Source organism: Dromaius novaehollandiae, chromosome 1 (genome assembly GCF_036370855.1).
Source record: "Dromaius novaehollandiae isolate bDroNov1 chromosome 1, bDroNov1.hap1, whole genome shotgun sequence".
In the NCBI taxonomy this organism is placed as follows: Eukaryota; Metazoa; Chordata; class Aves; order Casuariiformes; family Dromaiidae; genus Dromaius; species Dromaius novaehollandiae.
Window position 1 is genome coordinate 185,652,937 of NC_088098.1, and position 24,754 is coordinate 185,677,690.

The 24,754-nt window shown below is 37.6% G+C and overlaps 1 protein-coding gene and 2 long non-coding RNA genes across 5 annotated transcripts in view; 2 read left to right on the forward strand and 1 right to left on the reverse strand.

Annotated features, from left to right (window-relative positions):
- The window catches only part of DGKH (diacylglycerol kinase eta), a 168,982-nt gene extending 157,086 nt beyond the window's left edge, over positions 1–11,896 (forward strand). For all 3 annotated transcript variants that reach the window (XM_064504820.1, XM_064504818.1, XM_064504819.1), the window contains one exon: positions 14–11,896. In XM_064504820.1, coding sequence (XP_064360890.1) covers positions 14–103 — 90 coding nt within the window. In that variant the 3' untranslated portion in view covers positions 104–11,896. The remainder of the gene's footprint in view (positions 1–13) is intronic.
- A 2,529-nt stretch (positions 11,897–14,425) lies between these two features.
- On the forward strand, positions 14,426–17,581 carry LOC112982651 (uncharacterized). Its single transcript, XR_003259026.2, has 3 exons — positions 14,426–14,488; positions 16,648–16,801; positions 16,880–17,581. It is a non-coding gene; the product is annotated as an uncharacterized LOC112982651 (long non-coding RNA).
- On the reverse strand, positions 16,735–24,427 carry LOC135330299 (uncharacterized). Its single transcript, XR_010392241.1, has 3 exons — positions 24,269–24,427; positions 16,979–17,040; positions 16,735–16,857 (listed from the first exon to the last, which is right to left on the reverse strand). It is a non-coding gene; the product is annotated as an uncharacterized LOC135330299 (long non-coding RNA).
- Between the last annotated feature and the right edge of the window lie 327 nt (positions 24,428–24,754).

Sequence of the window (24,754 nt, forward strand, 5' to 3'; positions counted from 1 at the left end):
TTAATTTCTGTAGGACCTGGGGATAACGAAAGTGGGCCATATGAAGCGAATTCTCCAGGGAATTAAAGAGCTCGGCAAGAACACCCCTATGTCTGAAGTGTAATTATGCTGGTGCTCTCCCTAGAGAGAGAGGGGAAGTTGCTGGAGAAGCAAAGCTGTTACAGGCACTTAGCTGTCTTTGTAGTTTACTGTTCGGAAGAGAAAGCACTGGTGTGTTTGTGCAGGCTAATATCTCTGAATTCTTGTCTGGTGAAGAGCTTGTTGCAAGAGTATAAAAGGTTTTGTGCCAAAAAAAAAAAAAAAAGGTTACATGAAGTACATGAAGACATTTTCTTGGTGTACAGACTTGACCGATTTGGATAAGCACATTTGGGTAAATTGATTGGTATATGGTGAACTGCACTGACTGGAAAAATATAACTAAGAAATGATTGCTTTGCTTACATGCAGCTCCGTATGCCTCTCTTTACAATGCAGCAAGATATCAGTGTACAGCGTGAGGTTATCTGGTCGTCCTCCCGAGGCACAGCTGCTGTAACGCCTCCCATGCAGGGGACCGAGAGCTGGCTCTTCCAGGGCTGAACACGCGAGACTGACGATGCCTCAGGTACCTAGCGCTCCCTGACCACGCAGAGTGGTGACAGATACCTTGTTATGCCATGAATGCAAGCTGTAACGCATGGTGTGCCTGCCTGACCTGTCTGTTGTTCTGTTGCATGACCTGTCTGATACTTAAAACACTTGAACAACTTTTATATTGGTTTGAATGAGATTTAATTTATTACTACTTGAGTGTCTTTATTTTTTTTCCAGTTTCAGGCACTTTTCTATTCTTCAGTGTTGTGTTTTACCTAAATGTGTTCTATGGCAAAGGATGTGTGGGTGTGGAAACTTAGCGTTTGTGCCATATTCAGCAAATTATATGCATTATATATGAATGAAACACTGTACAGATAGTTTTTTAAATATACCATGTACAGAACGTATATCAGGTAACTAACTTATGAGTATTTTTGAAAGACCGATACCTCACAAAAATATCAATTGGCTTCCTGCATGGAAAATTATAAAGAATTTCTCATGGTGCATTAATGTAGTTAGTCAGTGACCTTAAACATCTGTAGCATATTTGAACTTTCAAGCACTAATCATTTTATTTATTCTGTTGTTCAAAAAGAAGGTTGAAAGATTAATGAAATTTTTTTTACAAGGAAAGTAAATCCATTTTATTTATCATACATAAGAAAAGTTCTAAAATGTAGCAGCTAATTTGATTTTTGTGGGGTAAGCTTTTGCTCATAACTAATTTACTAGTAATTTAAAATTTTCTATCTATACATACAAAGGCATCCATTTGTTTCTTGTCAATACGCCTACACTGGTAGATTATAAAAATTAAAAAAAAAAACCTCAAAGGTTTTACACTATGCATGCAAAGATGAATCACATACAAGATAGTAATTCATGAGTGTAAACAGGTTAAAAAATGAAAACCACCTTTGTTTAGAAATTGCATTAGAACAGAGTTTATAAGATTATTTACAGTTTACTAAACAAAAGATAGGTTCATAATTGAGTTTCTGGTTAATTTGTCACAAAGTAGTAATCTATAGAAAAATAATTTGCATATCTCTAGAGGTTAAGAAACTAAAAGCTACTTAAATGTTTGAGATGAGATGATATTGCACCACATGCCTGAGAATTTGCACAGAATTGGTATCTCTCTGCTGTTTCCAAGAATGAGTCATTCCAGCAAGAGGGGCTTGACTTTATCAAGTATCTTTGTCAATTCTTACAGGTTAAAGAATATGTTAATATGTGTTTGGTTTGTTATTGGGCAGTAGAGTAATGCTGCTTTTGTTTTTTTCAAAAGCTTGTTTTCCCATTTAAAGGGGACACTGTCAAGTACTGCATCCTGGTTTTGCCCTCCCTTTTTCACGAGTATGAGAGGAATTGGCCTTTGGAAAGTCAAGTGTATTCCTCTCATTCTCCTATTGCAAGAAATTATACAAAGGAGCAGAGCAGACTTCATTTACATCCGGTCATTGTGCTGTGGGCTCTTGCTGCTGTAGGTTGAGCAGGGACCGCTCGGGGAGCCTTGTGGACATAACTGATTATTCTGGTGTACAAACAGAAGTAAAAGGCTACGTTCCATTAGGTTTTCAGTCGTACCCTTCCCCTCTGCCCCCGGTTCCATTTGCCAAGTGACATTATTTTCATGCTGTTATATTAAAAGCATATGCAAACAATGGAAAGTTAGGCAAACAATGGAAAAGGTGTTTTCTTTTTTTATGTACTTGACATTGACCCCTTTAATCATGTTCAGATGGCATCCATCAAGGCTCAATAAGTTGTATTTCCTTTTTTCTCCGTGTTTCTCTGTAGGCTACGCTATATTTTAATGTGTGGCAGCATTGTGATATATGGCTGCTATGGTAGACTATGCGGTTACTCTTCCCAGTCATAATTCATAAAAGATCTTTCTTTACTTTCCTATTTGTAGGATAAATTCTCCCTAAAAATTTCAGCCTTGCTACATGTATTGCATTAAGTTGGGCTATAGAACCAAATTTCTTAAGGCCACACAATGATTGCGGTAGAGGCCTCCACTGAGTATATTAAAAACCAGGCGCTGCTTTTAGGCAGGGAAACTGTCCAAGTGTTGTTTGTAAAGCAACTTTCTTATGATGCTCCTCAGATTACCTCAGTATAGGACAACTTATTGCTTGTCTTTGTACAGTTCAGTTTTTCTAAATGACCACCAAAGAATTTAACTTTGATTGTTACAGGCAAAGGGGGTTTTTAAATGTGCAAGTAGAAAAAGTATTTTAAACATCACTTATGCTGTATTTAATAGATGCCCAGGAGAGCAAGTTTTATGCAACTCCATGCCTTAGAATAGTATTGGATATCGATTCCAAATGCATTCGACAAGGGGGCTCAAAATATTTCATGGGACTTCTTTACCGAGATCATGGGTTGTAACTGTATTAAGCGATGTGGCTTCTCTAAAGAAAGATTTTTGAACACAGTGTTACCATTTCATGATGACTGTAGATTTCCAAGTATTTGTTTTTTTCTTACTGCTGTAAAAGCCCCAGCTCCTAGAATTTAGGACTTGCATAGTTTCATTTTTAATGACTTGGATTCATTATAATTTATTCCTAATGGTTGAAATGTTTCAAAGCATATATCCTAATATTTCAACAAAAAAAAAAGTTAACCCCCCGTAGAAGTAGTTAGTTTTTGGGTTTTTTGTTTTTTTTCACTTAGGGAAGAAGAAGAGAAGAAATGCATGTTTTAAAATTATATCAGATTGCTGAATGCATGTTTAGTTGTTGTCACTTTTTAATAGAATTTTTCCTGCTTCTTGTGTTCAACTGTTGCAGCAACCTCTGTTTCAGATGATACAAATACTACCTTTATAATGCATAACATCTTCTTTTTAGAGACTGAATGAAACCAGGCAAACTCGTGATTGTACTCTTCGTTTTTGCAATAATTTAAAGGAAAAACTTGTTCAAAAATCAAAATTCTTATGTGATGGCAGTTGCAAATTTCCTTTATGTATTAGACTACGTTTTTATGTATTTCCCCTTAACTACTTTTTTTTCCTCCCAAGAGAAATATTTTAAGTTCATGGGAGAACAGTAAAATGTAAAGCATGTGACCAAAAACCCTGCCAGTATTTTTTACTCTGAGACTAGAGTAAATATCCTTGGTAGCGTAAATAATAGAAATGATCATTCTTTCTCCATCCCTTCCCCGAGAAATTCAGACTGAAACAAAAAATTATAATTCAAACAAGAATTGATTTTGGCCAATTTTGTGTATTCCAATGCTTTCTGTACAGAAACACGTAATCTGCCAATTTTTACTTTTTAATTGAACACAGTGATGCTACTTCACTTTATGAAAATTTTAAAATGCCTTGATAATGTACACATTTTTTTTCAAGGGTAAAATTGCCAACGTTTTTCACTGCATCTAGTCTTCCTTTCTGGAAGATTGGCAGGAGACCTTTTTTTACATGTAACAGAAAATTAACACTTAAACAAAATATGAGCGAAAGTGTGGTAATATTACTTTTAAAAAAGATTTAAAACAATATATTATGCATAGATAAATTCCATGGTGGACATGTCAGAGAACCAGTTTTGCTTGATGCTTCCTATTAACAATTGCATTAGTAATGTTTACTACTGTTTCTCCATTTCTTTATCTGTGCTTCTAAGTATTAAGTTCTTGCATATAAATTTGACAGTTCTGGTAATTTGTAATTAGCAGTGTAAAAAGTATTTATGGAAGTTAAAGTTACAAGGGATGTATGTTGTTGAGGATAACTCAGCTGGAGCAGTATATTTAGCTTACAACCAGGAAATCATCTCGCACAGCTCACGTGTGAGTGAGTGAGAGCCACAGAAAATTATATGAAGTTTTTATTTTTCCACCCCAATGACATAAGTACCTCTCAAATGCAGCGTACTGAGTGTTATATTTATACAGTGGACTCTCCCCTCTTTTGATTCTGTTTTTATAGATTGTACGTTTTGTGGTATGATTTTCATATCGTCAAGGTTTGATGCTGCTTATTCTTACTGCGAAGATTTCATGTTGGCAGGAACTGTACATGACTGTTGCTGTCTTAAGTAAAAGGAGGAGTTTTTGATGACTTGAGGAAGCTAAAGAGTTTGGACAGGACTGACTTAAAATTTGCCTGCTGCATCTTCAGAGATAAATGATAGTGTCAGCAGGATTGATAGAGCGTCATTTGGTGATTATCAATAGGAGATCTTTACTGGTTGTATAAATTCTTGTATTTATATAGAGAACATAGTGTGGACTTGATCTTTCATACAAAAGAAAGAAATTTTCTAGTTCTTTTCTACTACTGTTGCATTAGGTTTAATTGCTCTGTTAATGGTTAGCTTATGTATTTGAAATACTCGTTTCTGCCATACAGAAGCCCAGTCTGTCCCTTAGAAATTACATTTCATTTGGATGCCATCTGGAGAGTTCCCTGAGACTATTCCTGTAGCCAGCTGGAGCTAATAGCAAAGCTCCTATTAACTTCTGTAGGATTAACAGTGATTGCCTCCAATTTTTTGAAATGGAAAAAAATTTTTTTTGAGTTGAAAGTTTGCTCACTCCAAGGGATTAAACTTGAAACATCATCTCTTCACAGTCTATAAAAAGCAAAACAAAACAAAACAAAAATTAGCACCTTTAGCACTTTGGCAAACTAACAAACTGCTGGCAATTACAGACCTGAGAGTATTCTGGGACAAATTGTAATGAATTTAGCTGCTGTGGTTAAAGAGCTCCTTCAGAGCAGTCAACAGCAAATTCATATATTTACATGGTTGAATTATAGAAATCTTTTTTAATAATTGAAGACCTTTGTTGTACTTGAAACAATCAGTTTTAATACAATCACTTTGATGGGATTTTGAGTTCCTTTAACCTGTTGCGTGTATTAGCAGGGGCAGAAGAAGCCGGTGCATAATTTATAATTAACGCAGGCTATGTCTGTACTAATAATGTTCCTGCACTGCTTCCCAGCTCCGTGTCTGGATAATTTCCCAGCTCGTTGGCAGGATGAGACCTTAGCATGTTGCCCCCGCTGTTTCTATCCAGAAGAGCTGGGTAGGCAGGCTAGAAAGGAGCTGCAGGGTGCTCCGGGACATCTCCGAGGCTGCGCAGGGCTTGAGGCTCCAAAGGCTAGCGTAGCCATGGAGGACTAAAATCCTGCTTTAAGTTATATCCCTGCAATCCCAGCTACCTGACTGCAGTTTTATCCCCTGCAGTCCATATCACTAACAATTAACACTACCTACTGGAGTGCCCCTTGAAAGAGAGGTGTTTTGGATAAACCTCACCAACTCTGTGAGATTTTTTTTAAAAGACTAGAGATTATTAGCTATTAGTAGGCCACGTGTGGAGTGACTAATCTATACTTCATTCTATAGAAAATATACTTTGGAGAGAAAAATAAATATTTGTAGTAAAGCTGAAAGATTAATGTCATGAGTTAAAATGTATTTAGAGAAATAATATGGTACAAAGTTTAAAGGCATTAGGAATTGTTTTTATAATTTTTTCCATTTTTTAGGAAGCTGTGTTTGATTTAAATATAGTGTACCAGAGCATGTGAACTGGAAATTGAAACCAGAAAGAAATGAGCTAAAAGTAAAACTAAAATTGGGGTTTGTTTTCATGGTGGAAACTGAGAGAAAAGCCAAAAATACCCCCCCACACGTAGTGCCCCAAACGCCTACTATAAATATTTAAAAGGAATTAGAATTTTAAGCCCCACTTTTAATAAACTAAAGTAGTAATTAGTTAGGGAGCTTTTTAGTTTAATTACTAGCATGCCAATGTCATTAGCAGAGAAAGAGTTATATATATGACTATGGTTTTTTTCCCTGCATCAGTTGAAGTAGGCTTTGTTCAGGACTAATTCTCGTTGCAGTTACAGTTAATTATTGTGTGAACGTGGAGGTTGAGGAAAGCTGTTAGAAGCTGCTCAGTGTTGCTTTTTCAGTGGAGGACAAAGAAGAGAGAATACGTGTGCTGACGTGTAAGGGTCTGGGGGCTCTTAGTGGGTGTTTTGAGAATATAAGAGCTTTTCCTCGGGCATCTTGTGAATGTTTACAACCAGCGGTAAGGCACGCAGGCATGCAAGAAACGTAGCAGGTTTCTAGTGGCACTGTCCTCTCTCAAGATGACATCTCTCCACATTAAAGTAGGCATTTGGATTATAGCTGCACTTCAGAGGATTTTCTGCTTGCATCTGTCACTTGCGGTGTCTGTGCTTTCTTTCTTGGGTGGTCTTTGTCCTTAAAACAGGCACTTTGAAAAATGTGGTCATCCATATGTGACAAAATTACCATTTTTTCCCTCGAGCACAGTTGCTGAACCTGCCTGGAAATAATTCCTTTCATTAGCCACTCTCTTACATCATGTCCTTTGAATCCTAAAAAAGGCTGCAACACAGGACTTCCCTAGAGCTGCCTGCTGTCTACATAGCAGTGCACTTTGCTGAAGTTTGTATGTTGAAGGGGTCTCTTGCTCATCAAACAGGAGGATAATATTCACAGCAGATTAGATGTGCAATACGTGGGATTTGTAGGTAGAGTTTAGTTTTGCACGAACCTTAAAAAGCCATTGAGTAACTTCTAAGAGGTGATGAGGGCCTGATCTCTGCAATGTTCAGACCCTGGTCCTTCATCATCATCACCACACGCACATGAATCATTTAATGTCAAATACTAGCAGCTTTGTGTCTTCATCCATAGTGGCAGAAAGCCAGATTCCAAGAGTGGCTTAAAACAATTTTTTTTTTTAAACTTCTGGCTCTGAGTTTCTGATTCATTCTGCTTTCTGTCTGTTTTTTCAACAGTTATACGTTACCTTGTGTTCTTTGACACAAAGCATGTAAAAAGAAAAAAAGCGAAATAATGGTTTTTCTTAATGAAAGATTTCTGGAATATTTGGGACAAAACTTTCGAATTTCTGTGGGGGGAAAAAAACCCCCAAATATTCAGTGTTATCCAGAATCAGCACAGAATCATACGTTGGGCTTCCTGCTGTTTTAAGGAAACAAAAATGCCACTGTTCTTTCAGTTCTGGTTCTCATTTGCTCTACTTATTTACATTATCGTAATAATAGAAATTAAACAGCCTGATCATTTCTAAAAATTCTCTCCTGCCTCTAGTAATGCAGATAGGGAGAAGACCACTTCTTAAAATTGAGCATTTCTTTAGAAAAATATACCCCAATTATTAAGACCATAGCCACCTAATATGCCTTTTTTAAAATATACATGAAATATGGAAACTCATTAACTCACGGCTCTTCTTGTCAGCTGGTTATGGAGAGACTGAGAAGTGTTTGGATGGCAGAAATTGTGAAATACAAAAACGAATAAGTGTACAAGTTGTTTTATAGTTTCTTGCACACTGGAGTACTGAGCCATAATTTGCCCACATATCAACTGTCGTAATAAAAACAAGTAATTTGTCTTATATATCAGTGTCAGATCTGGAGCCCAAGTAAACATTCTTCTTTTCTTTCCACTCATAGATATTATCCAGAATATGTTTATTAGTATCTTTTACTTGGTGAGTGTAGCACGTTTCCATCGTATGTCCAGGGTAGATATCTTTAAATGCCCAGTGCTATAATATAAATGCTACAATTGCAAAATTGTATTTGTGTTGTATGTCCTGGCATTTAAAGAAGCAGATTTCTTCTAAAGGTATTTTAAAGATGCTGAGAGGATCGTGGCACAACATGAGTGGGCAATTCTGGTAGCTCTGTTTGTCACTTAAACTCATATTCCAGTTCAGTACAGCTGTTAAGTCAATTCTGTAATAACATTTACTTATTTGTATGAGTGAAAACTGCTAGTACATATGTAAGTGTTGCAGCATGTCCCCTGCTGGTCAAAAACGTGACATAGTGCAAGATTTCTGCACAACTGATATAGCTCAGTCTGAATTACAGTTTGAAGCAAAAAGCTGGACTACACAGTTTCCACCCATTTCAAGAACGTATTAATTAGCAATGTAAACATCTAACGTGATTGGTACTGTTTTAGTCAGGTAAAAAGTGCCCCAGAGTTTGTGCCCTTCATTTCCCCTGCTCCTGTCCACTCTGCAGAATATTCGTTGTCTTTGCAAACGTACAGAGCTGTAGGGACTTAGGCATGTGCTTAGCTTTAAACAGCACTTCAGTGCCCCTTTGAGATTATTTGTGTGTTTTAGTATTAGCATGTATGTGTAAGCCTATAGAGGATTTGGGTAGGAAGAAATTGTTCCTCACCGAAAAGTTAACGTCAGATTGATCATCGGGAGAGTTTTAAAGGCCGTACCTATGAATGTTGTTCTCTTGCCAGTATTTGCGTGTGCATGTGTCTATATATATGTAGTATCTAGTTTGTAGTGTGTATGTGCATGCACACCTGTACATATATGTATATACATACCCTGTTTTTGCATATATAATGATGCCAACTTGTGTGCAGAGCCAAAAACTTATATATACACAATGCTAGAGATGCTGCATTGTTTTTTATTGTAATATTTTTTTATATCAGATGAATTGCAGGATGTTTACAGATGCTTATTAATATTTAACTTATACAATGGAGTGGCAGGATGTTTATGATTGTTGTCAGCTAAAGAATTGTATGAGATTCTGGGTGAAATTTTGGCTTTGTTGAAATCCTTGGCAAAGCTCCCATTGATCTCACTAGGGCCAAGATTAAACCTCTCTGAATCTATTGTTTACTGGCTATTTTCCTACTGTGATTTTTTTTTTTTTTTTTTTTTTTTAGTAAGTGAAATGTATTTATTTTTCCCAATGTGAAATCTGCAGTTGTTATTTGGATTTTTCTACAGAACCTGCAAAATACAACACAGGTGGGGATATATGCATCACAGAATGTACAGATTTTTTCATTGTTCTGGTCTTTTATTATGTCTAAGAAAATAAATTCTAAAATAACTTTTGTAAGACTTAATACAGATTCTTCTAAAAATAGATCACATTTCTTATCTCTCTCCACAAAGATAGCCTGCAGTGTGGTAACTGAAAATGAAGAATTATTTATTGATGAATAGAAAGCGGTCTCATCTGTTTTGTATACCTACTGATTTCATACAGTTCAGCTGGCTCTGCAAATCTGGAATGAGAATATTTTAAGTACCTTATCCAAAAGTACTTTATCTTAAAAAAAACAAAACAAAACAAAAAACCCCCTTTATATAGTATACCTTAAAATTCTCATCAAAACATGGATATCTCCTCAAAGCCTATGTGTAGAATGATTCTTTTAATATTTCACAGTTGAAGAAAATTATGAAAATATTAAGTGGTAGGGCAAATCAGGCAACTGCCTGATTGATACAAGAGAAATCATTTGTTCAGAAACAGAAAGGTCAGTTCTTTGCTAGCACCAGGGAGAAGAAATACTGTAATGCAGTGCTTCCTAAATCCCTTTCCAGGGTATCTTTTTATTTGTGTATACTCTAAGTATATTCTTCCTGTAAAAAGACATCATGCTGTGAAACAGCGGAATACATACATCATCTTAATTTCTTAATCTAACTCTAAAAATATTATTTTCAAACAAGAATTGTCATGCACTTTGAAATGTGTGCATCTGGAACAGGTAAGTTTGTATTTGTGGCAGATAGGCACCCCAGGGACACAGTAGGATTTGTGAAATGAGGTAGCTACACCAAGGTTATCAAAAGTTGAAGAAATAGCAAGCCAGCTGTATTCCCCTGTAAGGCTCAATCTAAAGACGTGTAGAGAAGGCCAACTAGCCCCAGGAGTGTTTTGATGTAATTTTGTTTAAGAAAAGAAAATACTCGGGTTTATGCTTGCCTTCTTGCTAATAAGGAAGAAAGTATGCATGTTGGTTGAACTTTCCAGGAGCTTGTTGGCTACAGAAGCAGACCTCAAAAGACTAAACTGTAGAGGCAGAAAGGAGGCTAGTGAATATTCAGGGCTCTGCCTGGACTCACTAGTCTGCTAATGTGGATCCGACTGCAGATTTGGGAGAAAAGCTCCTATCGCGCTCCCACTCCAGTCGGTGGAAAATCTCCATTGCTGTCAGTGGGAGCAGAGGGATGCCCAAGTGAGCAAACAGCTTTCCTTCTGTGTGTTGGTTATCTTTCTGTAATTTGAGTCAGGAATGGAGTTCAGGACTCAACGTTATTTGCCTAAAAGACCGTGATGAGTCCAATCTACAGGATATCAGGCAAAATGAGGAAGAAGTGCAGGCAGTGGGTAGAGGTCTGGATTCTGCTTTTGGTTTCCTGCCGCTGAGCTGGTGCCCGACCAGAGCCAGGTGGGCCAACCTTTCTGTGCCTCGCTTTCTCCGTCTGCAGGAATAAGGATGCTCTACCACCTTTGTACAGCCCCCCGGCGCCTATAGACCAGTAGTGGTATATAAGTGGCTAAGTTTTACGGACACTATTATATGCAGTATAATTAAATTATGTTTGTCCGTAACACTGCAAATGTTGCTTTTCCTAGTTTCAGTTCCGACTGTTTAAGGACCTCCAGCATTTCCGGTAGTCAGTTTTGAAGCTTAGCAATTGCTATAGTACTTACAATTACACACATAGTGGGCTCTGTTTGCTGCAGAAAAGAGTAAAACTTTAAACTGCCTGACAAAACTTGCCAATGAAGTATATCTAACAGAGCAGGGGTGTAACTTTTGGCTTTATTTACTTGTAATAATGGTAAGGAACAGTGAATTTTGTTTGTTTACATACTGTTTACAATGGCACAGTTTTATTTTTAATATATAAAAACAATTGAGGTATTTATTGCATATACTATTTTAAAGATGTTTTATGTGTTTTCACCTTTGGAATATATTGTTACATTTCCTTGTACAGATAATTTGGGTGGCTTTGTTAATATAGTTAGTAATTTTTATGACTACTAAGTGACCAGTTTTCTGTGCCTTTTTATTGTTGGATGCATGATTACATATTTATTATTGTATGGAAGTCACTGAGATGTGTATTTTTGTATTCTGCTGGAAGCAATGGCTGATTTTATTGTACATGATAAGAGATGCCTTCCATAATGGGCACTCCCATGAGATCTTCCTTCTCAAATAAACAGAATGCATTCAATGTATGTAAGTCCTTGAATTCTTTCTGTGTCTGGCAATCAGTGGAAGTCCTTGAACATCATTACACGGAGTTTTAGATGTCACCACTCAAAATGTGGGCTGTTAGCAATGTCATCAGATCTAAAACAAAATTGCCCACTGAAATTGATACAATACTCAGTTCTTGGCACAATGTAAGCCTTTGTAATTTAACAGAAAACTGTATGTTAAAACTAAATAAAACTTGGATGAATGACTGTCAAGCATCATTTTTATTCAGTATGCCACACACTGCACTAAAATTGTTTTAAATTACAGGCTTTGAATACAGCTTTTAAAAATACTTTATATGGCTACGTGCAAGTCCACATGTAACTTGTAAGTAGGTCACTGTGCATGTAGGTGTTTACATTTGCAGGGATCTTCTGCTAGATTGTGCTGGCATACAGCATATTAAATGTAAAAATAGCTTTATATTTGCATCCATAGTAACAACAGTCTTTAAAACAGAACATATAGTAGTGCCCATATTTCTAAGGTAAGTGGCAGTAAAACAAATACATTTTTCCTGGTAATATATACCGAAACTCTACAACGCCCACCCAGGTAAACAATCATTTGAGCTGAGGCCCTGCCAAGCCCTGACGGCAGAGGGTAATTCAGCAGGCAATGACCAGCTACCGCGTTTTAGGGCAGTGAGCTACTAGGCTAGTACTTACCTGGGATGGGATGCAAAAGGAACTGCAATTAATGGCATATGCAAAAGCAAAACTCTAGTCTATGTCAACTTGAGTCAGTTCATCAGGGCAACAGTTTTGGAGCTGGGATCCAATTGTCCTGATGTGATCGTATCTGAGGGAGGCATTTTTGTGGATAACCCAGACCATTTAGAGGTCAGAGCTGGCAGTTTCAGACCCCAGTGAATTCCAGGTGCTTGTGAATCTCTTCAGATCAAAGCCCAGACTTTCATTCCAGGTGTGGTTTTGCATGTATCCAGTTTTCTTAATTAATCCAAAGTGAATGCTCGTAGTAATCAAAACTGTGTCATAAATAAGGGACTATATTAGGAAAAACAGCTAATGAGGTATAATAGGGGACACTGTTAGGGAGAGCACTCTGCAGTATATGAGGAGACTGAATATGATGGTGCATTGACACCATGAATACTCTAGAATAGCTTCTAGCAACAAGACTTAATAAAAAATAGGTTTCACATAGTTCATCTTTCCTGTATGCTAGCTTTAGGTGATTGAGGTCTCAAGGAATGTGAAAAAGTGGCTGGTTTCATTATACGCCTTAATTTGGAAGATACACTCAGAGCTAAGTTTTTAATACTCTTTAAAAGAATATGGATAAATGTGAACTTCACACTGCAGCATATATTTTAGTACTTCTTGCATATAATCAATCCCTTATGCCATTGTTTGCAACACTGAATACGATGATAGTCATTGAAATTATGCTAACTCCAATGACAAAATTCATTAAAATCTGAAAGCTGGAAGCGATAGACATGAAGGAGTTTAAATTGGGGCTCCTGAAAGCGGGGAATCCCCAGAAGCAAATCTCATAGCACAGAGTTCTTGCCAGGACTGTTTATCAAAAAGGGCCATTAAGATATCTTGTCTAAAAATAAAATAGAGAATTCTTTAAAGAAGAGTGGTTGGGATGGACTGAAAAAACTACAAGAGGAAAAGTGAAAATGCTGGTATTGTGAGCAGCTCCATTTCATGTTAATCTTACAGGTGGGTGTGGTGAAAAGTGAGAAACAAAATTCTTAAAAAATGATGCCATTCAGTCCACTAAAGCTTGTGTTTTGATTAAAATCTTCCCCTGTCCTGGAAACAGATGTAGGAGTATAGTGTTAGCCTGAATTGGCTGGTTGTGTATTTAACTAGTTTGTAACGTTTCCTTTGGGGCTGTTACAGCCTATTTTCTAATTGCAGTTCTGGTCATATTTGTAAGTATACTTTTCGGAAATAAAATATCCCATGGCAGCAGTCACGTGGCCTGGATTGCTCCAGCCACCTGATGGCAGGAAGAAGCCCTGGATCAGAATTTGTATTCTTGGCGTGACAAAGTATACAGGCAGCGCAAGGCTTTCTGCCCGAGCCGAATGCCCACAGATGACCGAGAGCAGCAGCTGCCCTGACTCCTCCTGGATAGGAGCGAAAGGGATCTGCGCGGAAATGCATGCCTCTTCTTATAGAGGGAGAGACGGATAGATTTCAGAGTGATGAAAGGAGACATCCTGTATCGTGGCAGATGACTTGTTGAGGCAGCAGGATTTCAGCTTGGGCTTTGCTTTCCTTTTCCTCTCCCTGACAGCAGTGTGCAGCTGGGCTTGTGCTTATCCCTGCTGAACTTGTCCCTCCACTCTGCCCTTCTGCCGGTATTTCCGTCCTGTGGCTCAAAGCTTTTTAGGTGCCTGAAGTATTTCCCAATTAAAGTTTGCCATAAGCAAGTTCCTTTGCCGCCATCAATTTCATCCCCTAAATCTAGGTGCTGCCTGGCTCACATGTAGTTTGATTAACAGCAGATGTACGTTCTCCTGGCAGTCACACTGTCCTCCAAGTGATCCAGTTCATTAATTAAATATCACACAGTTAGCATCTCTGAATCCCCAACACACTGTCCCTGGTAATAAAGATCTGTTCAGCAAATGGTGTTTTCTCTCGTACTGAGGGAACGGCGCCTTGCTAAGCTTTCCCGAGCACAGCCTCTCCCCTCTGGTCTTGCTGGAGCATTCAGTTCTCGCAAGGTCAAATCAGCAACTTTTCACTCAGGAATCTGCGAGCAGCTGGTGAATCGCACATAGCATCAGAGCCAGTGCTTCTAATTTAGGCTTGGTGAGTTATTTTCCAATTGTGTTTGCTTAAAAGCATGATTTTAATCAATCAGAAACATTAGGCGAATAATTTGAGATGAACAAAAATGAATAAAGAAATGAGCTTTACGTGATCATGCTCTGTCGTTCAGTCTCCCTTCCTTCCTCTCTTCCCTTCCTCCACCTTCCACCCCACTATGTTTTGAACCCCTTCTTTGAAGTAATCTGCATGCAATAAACCCAAGTAGATGCTTGTACACCTGGGATACTTGAGATCAAGAGATGTGAGAGCAGCAGACATCAGTTGAAAACTGAAATTATTTTTCCAGATGCCCATTAAAGTAGTATCTGTCATTTGTTTTCTTCTGTATCTTACCAGAAAATAATTGAATGAGTTTATGTATAAATAAAAATCAAATGTGTTTCTCAAAGAGTTTATAAAGCAATAAGGCAGCTAAACAAAGGGGATTGGAGGGGACGAATAGTTGTGCCAGCCCTGCTGAAACTCAGTATTATGGGCCATCTAGAAATGAATAGTTTCAGCATATAGTAAAATCTCCCCAAATTGTATTAGGAAGGTATACAGTGCTTTATAAATCAAACTTCTTTGCTATTAATATTTTCAATATAATTGCATCTCCCTGTGGCCCCTCAGCCATAAAAATGATTATGCTATAATTCCCAGAATCTTGAGCCTATTTAAAATATTGATAGGAATATTAATTAAATTTTCTAAACATTGTGGAAAGAGTAGCTTGGACAAATGAGCCTAAATTCCTAAAAAAAAAAATCCAATAACCATTAATTATATCAGGACAATCAATCACCATTTATTTCTCAGTCAATAAGAACCATAGTTAATGGCTGACTAAGCTCAATTAAGGTTTGCTGAAACGCTAGTTTTCAAACAGAAGTTAAATTATTAACTCAGATCACTTGCCAGCAGGAAGACAATAGATCAGAGTTTGTTTATTCATTATAAATCCCCTCTCAAACTATATACATTTTGAAAGCAAAATTTATTGTCCCAAGTTTTCTTAAATGGCCAGTTAATGTGGGATTTTATTAAACACTATTTCTGTTGATGGATTAAAAAGAGAAGATTGGAACATAAAGCTTGGTCATTCTTTTACATCTGTAAATCTAGGACCTAGTTTGGAAGCTTCTGCTATCCAGACAAATTAATCCCTAAGGAAGTGGGAAGAGAAAATGTTTTTCATTAATTTAAATAGCACTCCTAGCCTCAGTAGACCTACTGCTTTGTGACTTGTGGGAACCTGACCCTCAAGATATCTCTGGGCTGGGAGAAGGGGTTTGCCTGGGAGAAAGCATAGGAACAGACACTGGAGAGAGAAGTTACATGACATTTTACTGACCTGTTAATGTTTGCATTCTGGCTGCCAGACTTATTTGTTGCTCCTTTCAGGTTCCCACTTCCCACATTAAACAGAGAAAAAACGAGAATTTTAGGGTCCACACCATGCTAGAGTGTTGCTGCAGCCTCACCTTGAGCAGTAGGTGATGCTGACACCCAGACCATTGTTGGATATGAGGGGTGTATGCTGATGCTGTTGCAATTTATTGTTAAGAGCCGTTTACTATTTCACAAAAGTTTGCTTAGCTCTCAGTATTAACTGAAAAATTTCTACTTAGTGGTTCAAGACCTTTCCAAAAAACGCAAGTGTTTCTTTCTGCATTGACTCTTTCTACTGGCCTATAATAGTAGTCATTTTCTCTAAGAGATGTATATAAATTACAGCTGCTAGCAGGACTTATTTTGTGGGCTTTTCCAGAGGACACGCAAATACCTGAGCCAACATGCAATTTCTCTTTCTGACTCTCACCCTTGCTCTGCTTTTTCTTTCCTGCCCCCCTTTTAGATAGTAAAAAATAAGAATTGGAGCAAAATGGTTGCTGATAGTATCACACTTGCCATGGCAGCTGCATCTCTCCTCTTGCCTTCTCCTTCTGCCCCCCATCTCTTTGAGGGCATTCAAGAATCTCCTGGTTCCCTGCTTCATCGCAGAGGAGCACTGTGATTCATTTCCAGGTGCAATGAAACTTGCAGGTCATTTTTTCAGCCGGTCTTGACTTTGGCAGTTGAATGCTGTTCTTTGGGTGCCAGTGACCAACCAGCTTTTGTAACTCATTGTTTTATTTATTCTCAATAATAATTAACAGGACAATAATTAACAAAACACAGAAAGCATATCTGAGGACAACAAGGAGCCTGTAGGTGCCTCTTCGGGTCTTTCCAGACCTGTTTCTTTTGGCAGTTCTCATGCCCAGCACTGGCAACGTCTCTTCCTTCAAGTTTATCACTACCATTTTATAGGTGAGGTTGAAGTCTTTTCATTGGTTCATCCCCTTTGAGGAAAAGCAGTCCTGAAACTACAGATGATATTTTTTTCAGTATACAGGATTAATCCCTAACTGCTGCAGTCGCGGTTTGCTGAGCTGGAAATACAGTTCCCAATGGGTCATACTCATGATCATGTCACAGGATACCTACCACGTGTCAGCTGAGCTGTGGTAACTCTGCATCTGTCACAGCCGGTAATTGAACTTCATCTTCTACAAAAGAAATTTAAACTAAGGCACAGCAAGAGCCTGCGCACAGACAGTTTCATTTATTAACTGAATCCAGTGTCTAAACTCAACAATCTGCTAAATTTATGGAGTACGATATTCTGTGATTCCATTGCTCTGCAATAAACAACTGATATTCCCTGAAATAACTGTCACAGGATAGCATGATTTATGAAATAGTTACATGACTTGGGCAAACTCTACTTCTTAATCCTCTCTTGCCCAGTGGAATAGATGCAATTGCGGATTTCTTTTGGAAGTAGGCCACCTAGTGCTTAAGAGCTGCACCGCAGTGCAAACACTACTGCAGACAGCTTGTTTTGCTCTCACTTTAAACCATGAAACTGCTCATTACTTTTCATGAAATACTATGAGTTATGCAATAATCAACCATAACAGAGCTTTTGGGTTGTGATTTCACATGTACTGAGTTTGCCTGTTCCCAGCCCTGCTCTCCGCTACTTACTTAGCTCCAGCACTTTTTTTGTCAGACCTCTCTGTGAACCAAAGCAACTCCCTAATGTGGGCAAGAAAGGGGAACAACCACAGCATGGTAGGGGTCTGCAGGGTTAGTGAACTAAATCAGCTGATAGAAGAATCTATATCAACACCAGGGCTGGCCCAAGGAGGAGGTGGTGCAGGTGGAAAAGAGGAATGAGGAAAGGTAGAGAGGAAGCACGGTCTTCCCCTTTCAGTGCCAGCAAGCCTACAGAACTGCAGCCTCAAGTTTCCCAAAGAATAACAGAATTAAAGTAGAAACACTGACAGCTTCTCCTAATTGACACTAAAGTGCTATTAGAGAGAAGAAAAAGCTCCAGTCCTTTACAGGTGCTATTAAAAAACAATGAGCTAAGTAGTCACCAAACTTGAACATGACATCTCCAAAAAAAGCTGAAAAGCCTAGCTCAAAATGATGTTGCTAATTCTGTAGCTGTCTGAGTTGATATGTAACCAGTGTCCCGGGAAGATACTTCATGCCAGCATTTTGTTGGAGTTCCCCCTCCCCCCCATGAGGCAGAAGAAGAAAAGCTAACCATCTGTGGTCATTAAACATCTCATGGCACTTCTCATTGGTGTGTCTAAATTCTGGTGATGATCAATGCTGACCAAATTTTGCACTGGCTAAATCTCCTTCATCTTAGCAAAATTCTCTCAGTGATCTCGAGTGAGAGGTGAGATTTGATTTTTTGCACGTATGTAAAAACTAAATACAGAGCTATTCAGCCCTGTAAGTAGTATAGCATAGTGAAATTCAGCTGTGCATGGTCGCCAGTGTATTTAACAACATCATCCTTTCTTGCATAGGTTCAGCTTTTCGGTTACTGTTCTGTTCCCATTCTGTGAAAATCAGTAATTTCTCTTCTAGTCTGCCTTCAAAGAAGTGCACAGCTTTTTTTTTTCCTAAACAAATTTAACACTAGTTAGTGGATCAGATCCTTATCAATAACAACATTTGTAGAAATACCGTGTGTCAGACTGTACAACTTAAGAAAATGATTAAATGTCAGAAATTAGAAATAAATGTTTTCTTATGTGGTTAATGGGCTTCATGCACCTTCATGAAACATCTTTTGTTAGCCAGTATCTGAGACAGAGTCCTGGCTGGGCTGTTGGATCTTGCCTGGAAATGTTGTCACTCCTATGGTGATGAGAAAGTTCGCAGAAAGTAAGGTCTAAATGAGGTTCCTTTGGTCATAATTTTCAGAAAATTACAGAAAGACTCCTAATTTTAAAGCAAACTTTAATGAAAAGTGGTAAACTGAATGCTATAGTATACTACTGCATGCCTGTCTTGTGCAACTTCTTGTCAGTAGCTATTTCAAAGATCTGTTATGTCAAACTGGCTGAATGTTTTGTCATCACTGGTAAAATGGTACCTGCACAGATGGACAAAAAACATGCTGTAATAGTGCTCCTCAGTGCTTTGGTGACCAAACTTTACTTTTGACTTAATATCAGCTCTCATTCATTTTGAACCATCCATGGTAAAAACACGTCAAATGAAGAGAGACGTGCATGCTCTCTGCTGGATCACTTCAGATGAATGTTGGGGAGCTTTTTTATATGATGAATACCATTCAAAAAAATAGCAGTCTCCTTAAGGTCTTACCACAATACATTAATATTTTTAAATCAGTCTTTTCTTTCTAATGAATCAAAGCATACTTTACAAAGAGCTACACAACACCACTTCAGGATTGCTCCAGAGAATACTGTGGGTGGAGAATTTATCATGTATTTTTCTCATCGCTGCCCACAGTGTGACTTGTCAGGTGACCCACCAGCAACTGATGACTCTGTAGGTGTTCTGGTTTTTCTTTTGGGTTGCACTTATGGTTGTGGGAAAGCTGGCAACGATAGAATCCTTCAGAAGCACAGGGCAGATTTGGAGCACGAGAGAGGAGGGTGCAGAGCATGGTAGCTTTAAACTCCTTTTTGCCATTCTCCTGGATGCTTCTGAAGTCTGGGGAACCGTAACAGTCTGTCCACATTGTAGTCTCTTCCTCAGCCCTAGCCCTGACAAGCTTCCTTTACCTGCAGTGTAGGTTGCTATCTTTGCTGGACAGAACTGGAAAATGACCACATTAAAACTGAAAGCCTTCAGCAGGGCACTTCAAGATATATTTTAAAGAAAATAAGATATTTTCTTTAGCATTTAGTATTCTTCTCACACATGCACATTTATACTGCCTTCAGATGTACAATTCAGTCATGCTAAGTTTCAATTTATTACTTAAACTAATCAGAAATATTAATTAAGTTCAATTTTTTAAACTATATTCTAAAACTTGTCAGCTATAAAACTGGAATTAACTTTATTTCGAAACTCAGCCTTAGCACTATCAATATCAGGTTTCTTCAATCTCTTAAAGTGCATTTAAAATAGCAAATTATCTTTCCCTGTGACGTTAGATAGATATGGACAAAATAAATTCTTGAAATTAAAAAAAAAAGGGCTATAATCTGTACTGATGATCCTAGGATACTTCCTGTCTCCCAGGTTTGGGTACTGCCCCGTCAACAACCCAGTCATCAGGACTGGTCTCGTGCTGTATTACTGTGCTTCATAACATACTCTAGTATTATTCTGAAAGAAGGAAAACCGAGCATTCAGAACAAGAGCCATCGCAGTGCCCCGAAGATTCCCCTCTGCAATGATCAAGGAGGCAGGACTAGAAAGTATGCTTTCAGGCAAATCTGCCTTGCCAGACCCTTAAAAAATCTAGGATCTGAAGACAAAGCATTACACTGTTTCCTAACAAAAGATGTGTGCAAATTCTTCAGTGATTCTTCTGAAACCCTGAAATGCTCAGTTTTCCTCACACAAACCATTTATATTGGGCTCTGATCAATTTTCAACCATAAAAAAATGCTTTCAATGCCCTGAAAAATCAACATAATCCTGCAGATGAAGTGGCTAGATCAGATTAATATAATTTTGTTTTCTGATGTAAAAATGGTGAAGTTAGGCCGTTAGGGAAAATGAAATCCATTTCCATTTTTCTCCTTTGCCATGATGTGTTTTAAATGTTATATTACTGAAGAAGCCATCATCAGTACTTTATTATAACTTACCCTGCAGTGTCTTTATTTTACCATTCAGCTCATACAGGATCAGATAGTTCTAAGTTTATGACTATTGTAAAGTTTTTAGCATAAAGTAAAAGAAATATGAGTACTGCAGAGGTTTCAAACACTGATTTCTTGCCTGTGCCCCATCTTCATTGTTCCTAAAGAGCACAAAAAATTGCAATTGGGCAATACTTACCTAAACTTTGAAATTACTTTTAGTAGCAAGCAAACACTTAAAAAAACCTTTTGGCTGCAATCTTTCAAGATAACCATCTTGCAAGGACAGGCCTCAACAATTCCATGTGTTCAAAGCTGACAAAATGAAAAGCTGCTGGTTATTTTGGAATCTCTTTGGCAGATAAGGATAAAATAATTTAATACTTTTATAACACAGCTTTCAGAATCAAATTATGACTTATCTATAGCACATGTGCTTTATTATGCTGCATGTGACTTGGGCAATTATTTGAAAGCAAATAACTAATTCTCATTTTCCATTCATTTATAGATAGAACAGTGTCTTATCAATTGTAAATGATGATACATTGTTAAAGTTCAAACAATTTAATATACCTTTATTTTTTTTTTTTTACATTTCCAAGTATCCCTAATGCAGTTTCTTGAAATTAGCCAAGCAGACAGTGGATTATTTCCCTTTCAATCAGTGAAAAACTTTTGGAATTATGTTTGATATTTCCATGGTTTAAAAGCAACAAGAGTTTTTTCAGTGATGACACAGGAAATATTTATTCTTTTAAGATAGAAAAATAATGAAAAAGTTGGTTGAAAGGAAAATAATACATTATTGGTAATACATGAAGATCTGGTCCTATCAAGATGTGTAATTTTAAGCTATGTTTGAATCTGGAAAAACTCTATTTAATTTACTGTCACAGTCAAGTGTGAATGAGTAACTATTGATGATACTTTGGAACAGTTTTCTTGCTCTGCAAAAGGTACTGTATTTTCTGTAGGCCATAGAAGACTTGTAACAAAAAAACACAAAAAAAAATACAAAGACTTGTTCTTAGAGGTCATAATCTGTTCCATTAATATGATATCTTACTGGTCAGTATAAAATCATGAAGTCACTTCTTCCAGAAAGTGCCATGCTTGTTCTTTTTCAAGCTATACCTTGACTTATTGATAGAATATACTCATGATAGACATTGCTGTGATCATGAGCTGTGTGCCTGTAGATGCATAAGTTTTTAAAATCATTCCTGTCTAGACTCAGGCATAGTTTATGATTAGTCTGTGTATTCCAAACTTCCTCTGGCCTGGCCCAATGGTCTCCACATGCTCAATTCCATATAGTTTTTAGTACAGAGTAAACACGTAGGCTAAAGTTATATTTAGAAATCAGGAGGAGTACCTAGGGTAATGATCACTACAATTAGATAAACTAGAAGTATTCTGGAAATACATTTCAAACTTATTTGTTTACATTCTGCATTTCTGCTCTGATCTGCTTCAGCGACAGCTGAAGTCAGTTCTCTTTATAGGGGAGATTAAGCTGCTTTGGCTTTAAATATGATGTGCAAATGTAACGTTTCTGAGCTCAAATGAAAATTTAAATGGGAGAAGCTATTTCATTTTCATTGGGAAAATGAAATCAAAGCAAAGATAACTCAGACTTAGTTACTCTGAAATCCTACTTGGGTGGGGAAGAACTCACACTATTTCTTTCAGGCATTTTCATTCTTTGTCTCATTCTGGCCAAGATTTTCAGTCTTCAGGCAGTGACTTGCAAAGACGTCCTTGGAACAGAGCTTTAGAGCAGCCACTTTCCACAGTGGCAGCACCCCAGGGTAATAATTCCTTTTCCCTGCAATATGGCTTTTAGAGATTCCTTGTATCATGCTGACCTTTTATACAATCACTCATTCTACTTTGTCTTAGGTTTTTTATTCCTTGTTACTCCTACTTTTCGAGAGAACTGAAAATGAATTTTTTGAGAAGCTCTCAATACTCCTATTGCAGGTGAAAAGGTGTCACCAAGTAGTATTAGAATTTGGTAGTTTCCATTCAAATATTCTGAAGGGAAAGACTATAAAACTTCCATTAAAACACATCGATGTTTAAATGGCATTTCTTCTTTTATTCATATCAGAACGGAAATGAAATAAAAGTTCTGAGTATGTGGCTGAACTGAGGAAATTAAGCATGAGAGAGACTTTAAATGACACACTGAGGCAGTAATTTGTGTGTATAATATAAAACTGGGCAACTCAGATGGACATGTTGAGACTGACTGAAACTTAAAACATGCTGAAGTTATTATAGCTGAGATAAACAGAACACTGTTTGCAGTGTTGCAGCACTGATGGCAAAGATCTGTTGCAGCAGTGTATGGCAGACTGTACAACGAGTCCACCAGAAAGGAAGAAGCAAGCACATCATGAACAGCACACTACACTATTTTCATTTTGTGAAAGAGACTCACAATGCAAATGATTTCCTGATCAAGAATAAACTCTGTAAAAACTGCAGTAAACTGGGCCATGCGTAGAAAACATGAAGGTCAATGAAAAGCAAAGCAACTATCATAAAATTCATTTGGAATCTGGGGGTAACAGGCTGGGATTCACCACGATTGCTGCAGCATCTCTACAGGAGTTGAATTTGAGAGAGAACAAGAAAGTAAGAGTTGCATTTATTTATTATAAGTGGAAGGAACAAGATTTGAAACGTGGCTCAGTAAAGCATCTGTTGTTCCTCTAATTTCACAGCAGGAGTATTAGAGACGACTTAAATAGATGAAGTTGCAGAAAATGTAATTACCACTAAACATTTAAAAGGGAATTCATTGTTCCCTGGAGTTACCACAGTTAATGTAATAATAGTATATGACATCTCTGAGCTTTAAAGAGGAAGTATATACAGGAACCGGTTGGAAACAACTGATGATAGAAGATTTCTGGTAGGCTAGCAGAGTGAAAAGTATCTGCAGATTTAAAAAATGGTGAGCTTTATCCTAGAACAGAAATTATTTAAACATTTGGAAAAAGCAGCTGATTCTTTTTATTATGATACCATAATCTTAAACTGTAGGAAGGCAAAGATGTATTTTTTTTACAAACCTGTCTGAAAGTTTTGCAAACTTGTCCAAAAACACTGAAGTGGAAAAATTACTCCAACTCTGCCAGAATTCTGCAGTAATATATAAGGGTAACTTCAGCAAAGGTAGTGCACTGCTACTTCTAAAAACAAAGGAAGATCTCTGAATCTGTGCTGATCTCAACACTACCATTTACCCAGTAAAGCATACAGATAAGTATCTTTTACCTAGTTTAGAAGATATACGTGCCTCATTATCTCATTTTTGCTAGTTCATCCTAACTTACACTAATCCACAAATACACACTTAAGACAATGAGACAGAGTGTGTCTCATATGTTATATATGTAAGTGGTTTTTTTCAACCTAATACCTTACTGTCTAGAGTAGTAACTGTACCTGCTGGTTAGTAGGGATACACAAGCAGGTACTATTGGGTATTCCTGGCATGCAATGTTGTTTGGGTAAAACTAATCACATAAATAGCAATGAAGGACAACCTGAAAACTCCCTCATGGGGTTGAATATTATCCTGGATCAAATACGGGAAAATTCAGTGATATCAGAAGCTCATACTCACAACAAAGTTGTGCATAAATCACAAGGCAAAGCTGAAGAAATCCAAAAGGAATCCAAAGCAAGGCAGGGTTGCATTCAGTCATTATTAACTGACTCAATAATAGTCAGTTATTGAGAGGGTGTTTGAGCATTTTCTAATTGAACAGATTTGCACTGAAAATGTCAGATAGTACTGGCTTCATCAAAACTTTTTACAGGAGCTAAAGCGGTGATCTGCCAGCAAGAAATCCAACCAAGCTGGCTGTTTGCTGTAACTTAGCTGCCTGGTTATCGAGTTACCTGGCAATTTGCCAACTGCTCGGTTGGTTTCTTGGCTCCCCAGACATGTCAGCTGGCAAAGAAATAGATTGTTCCATTTTTGCCAGAAAGGCAGCCCAGCCAACGGGTTTTGTTCCAGTGCTCAATGAAACAAAATATTGACAAGCTGGAATTTCCTGTAGAAAAAAAAATCCACCTCCCAGCCAGCTCTAGTTCTTATCGTACACTC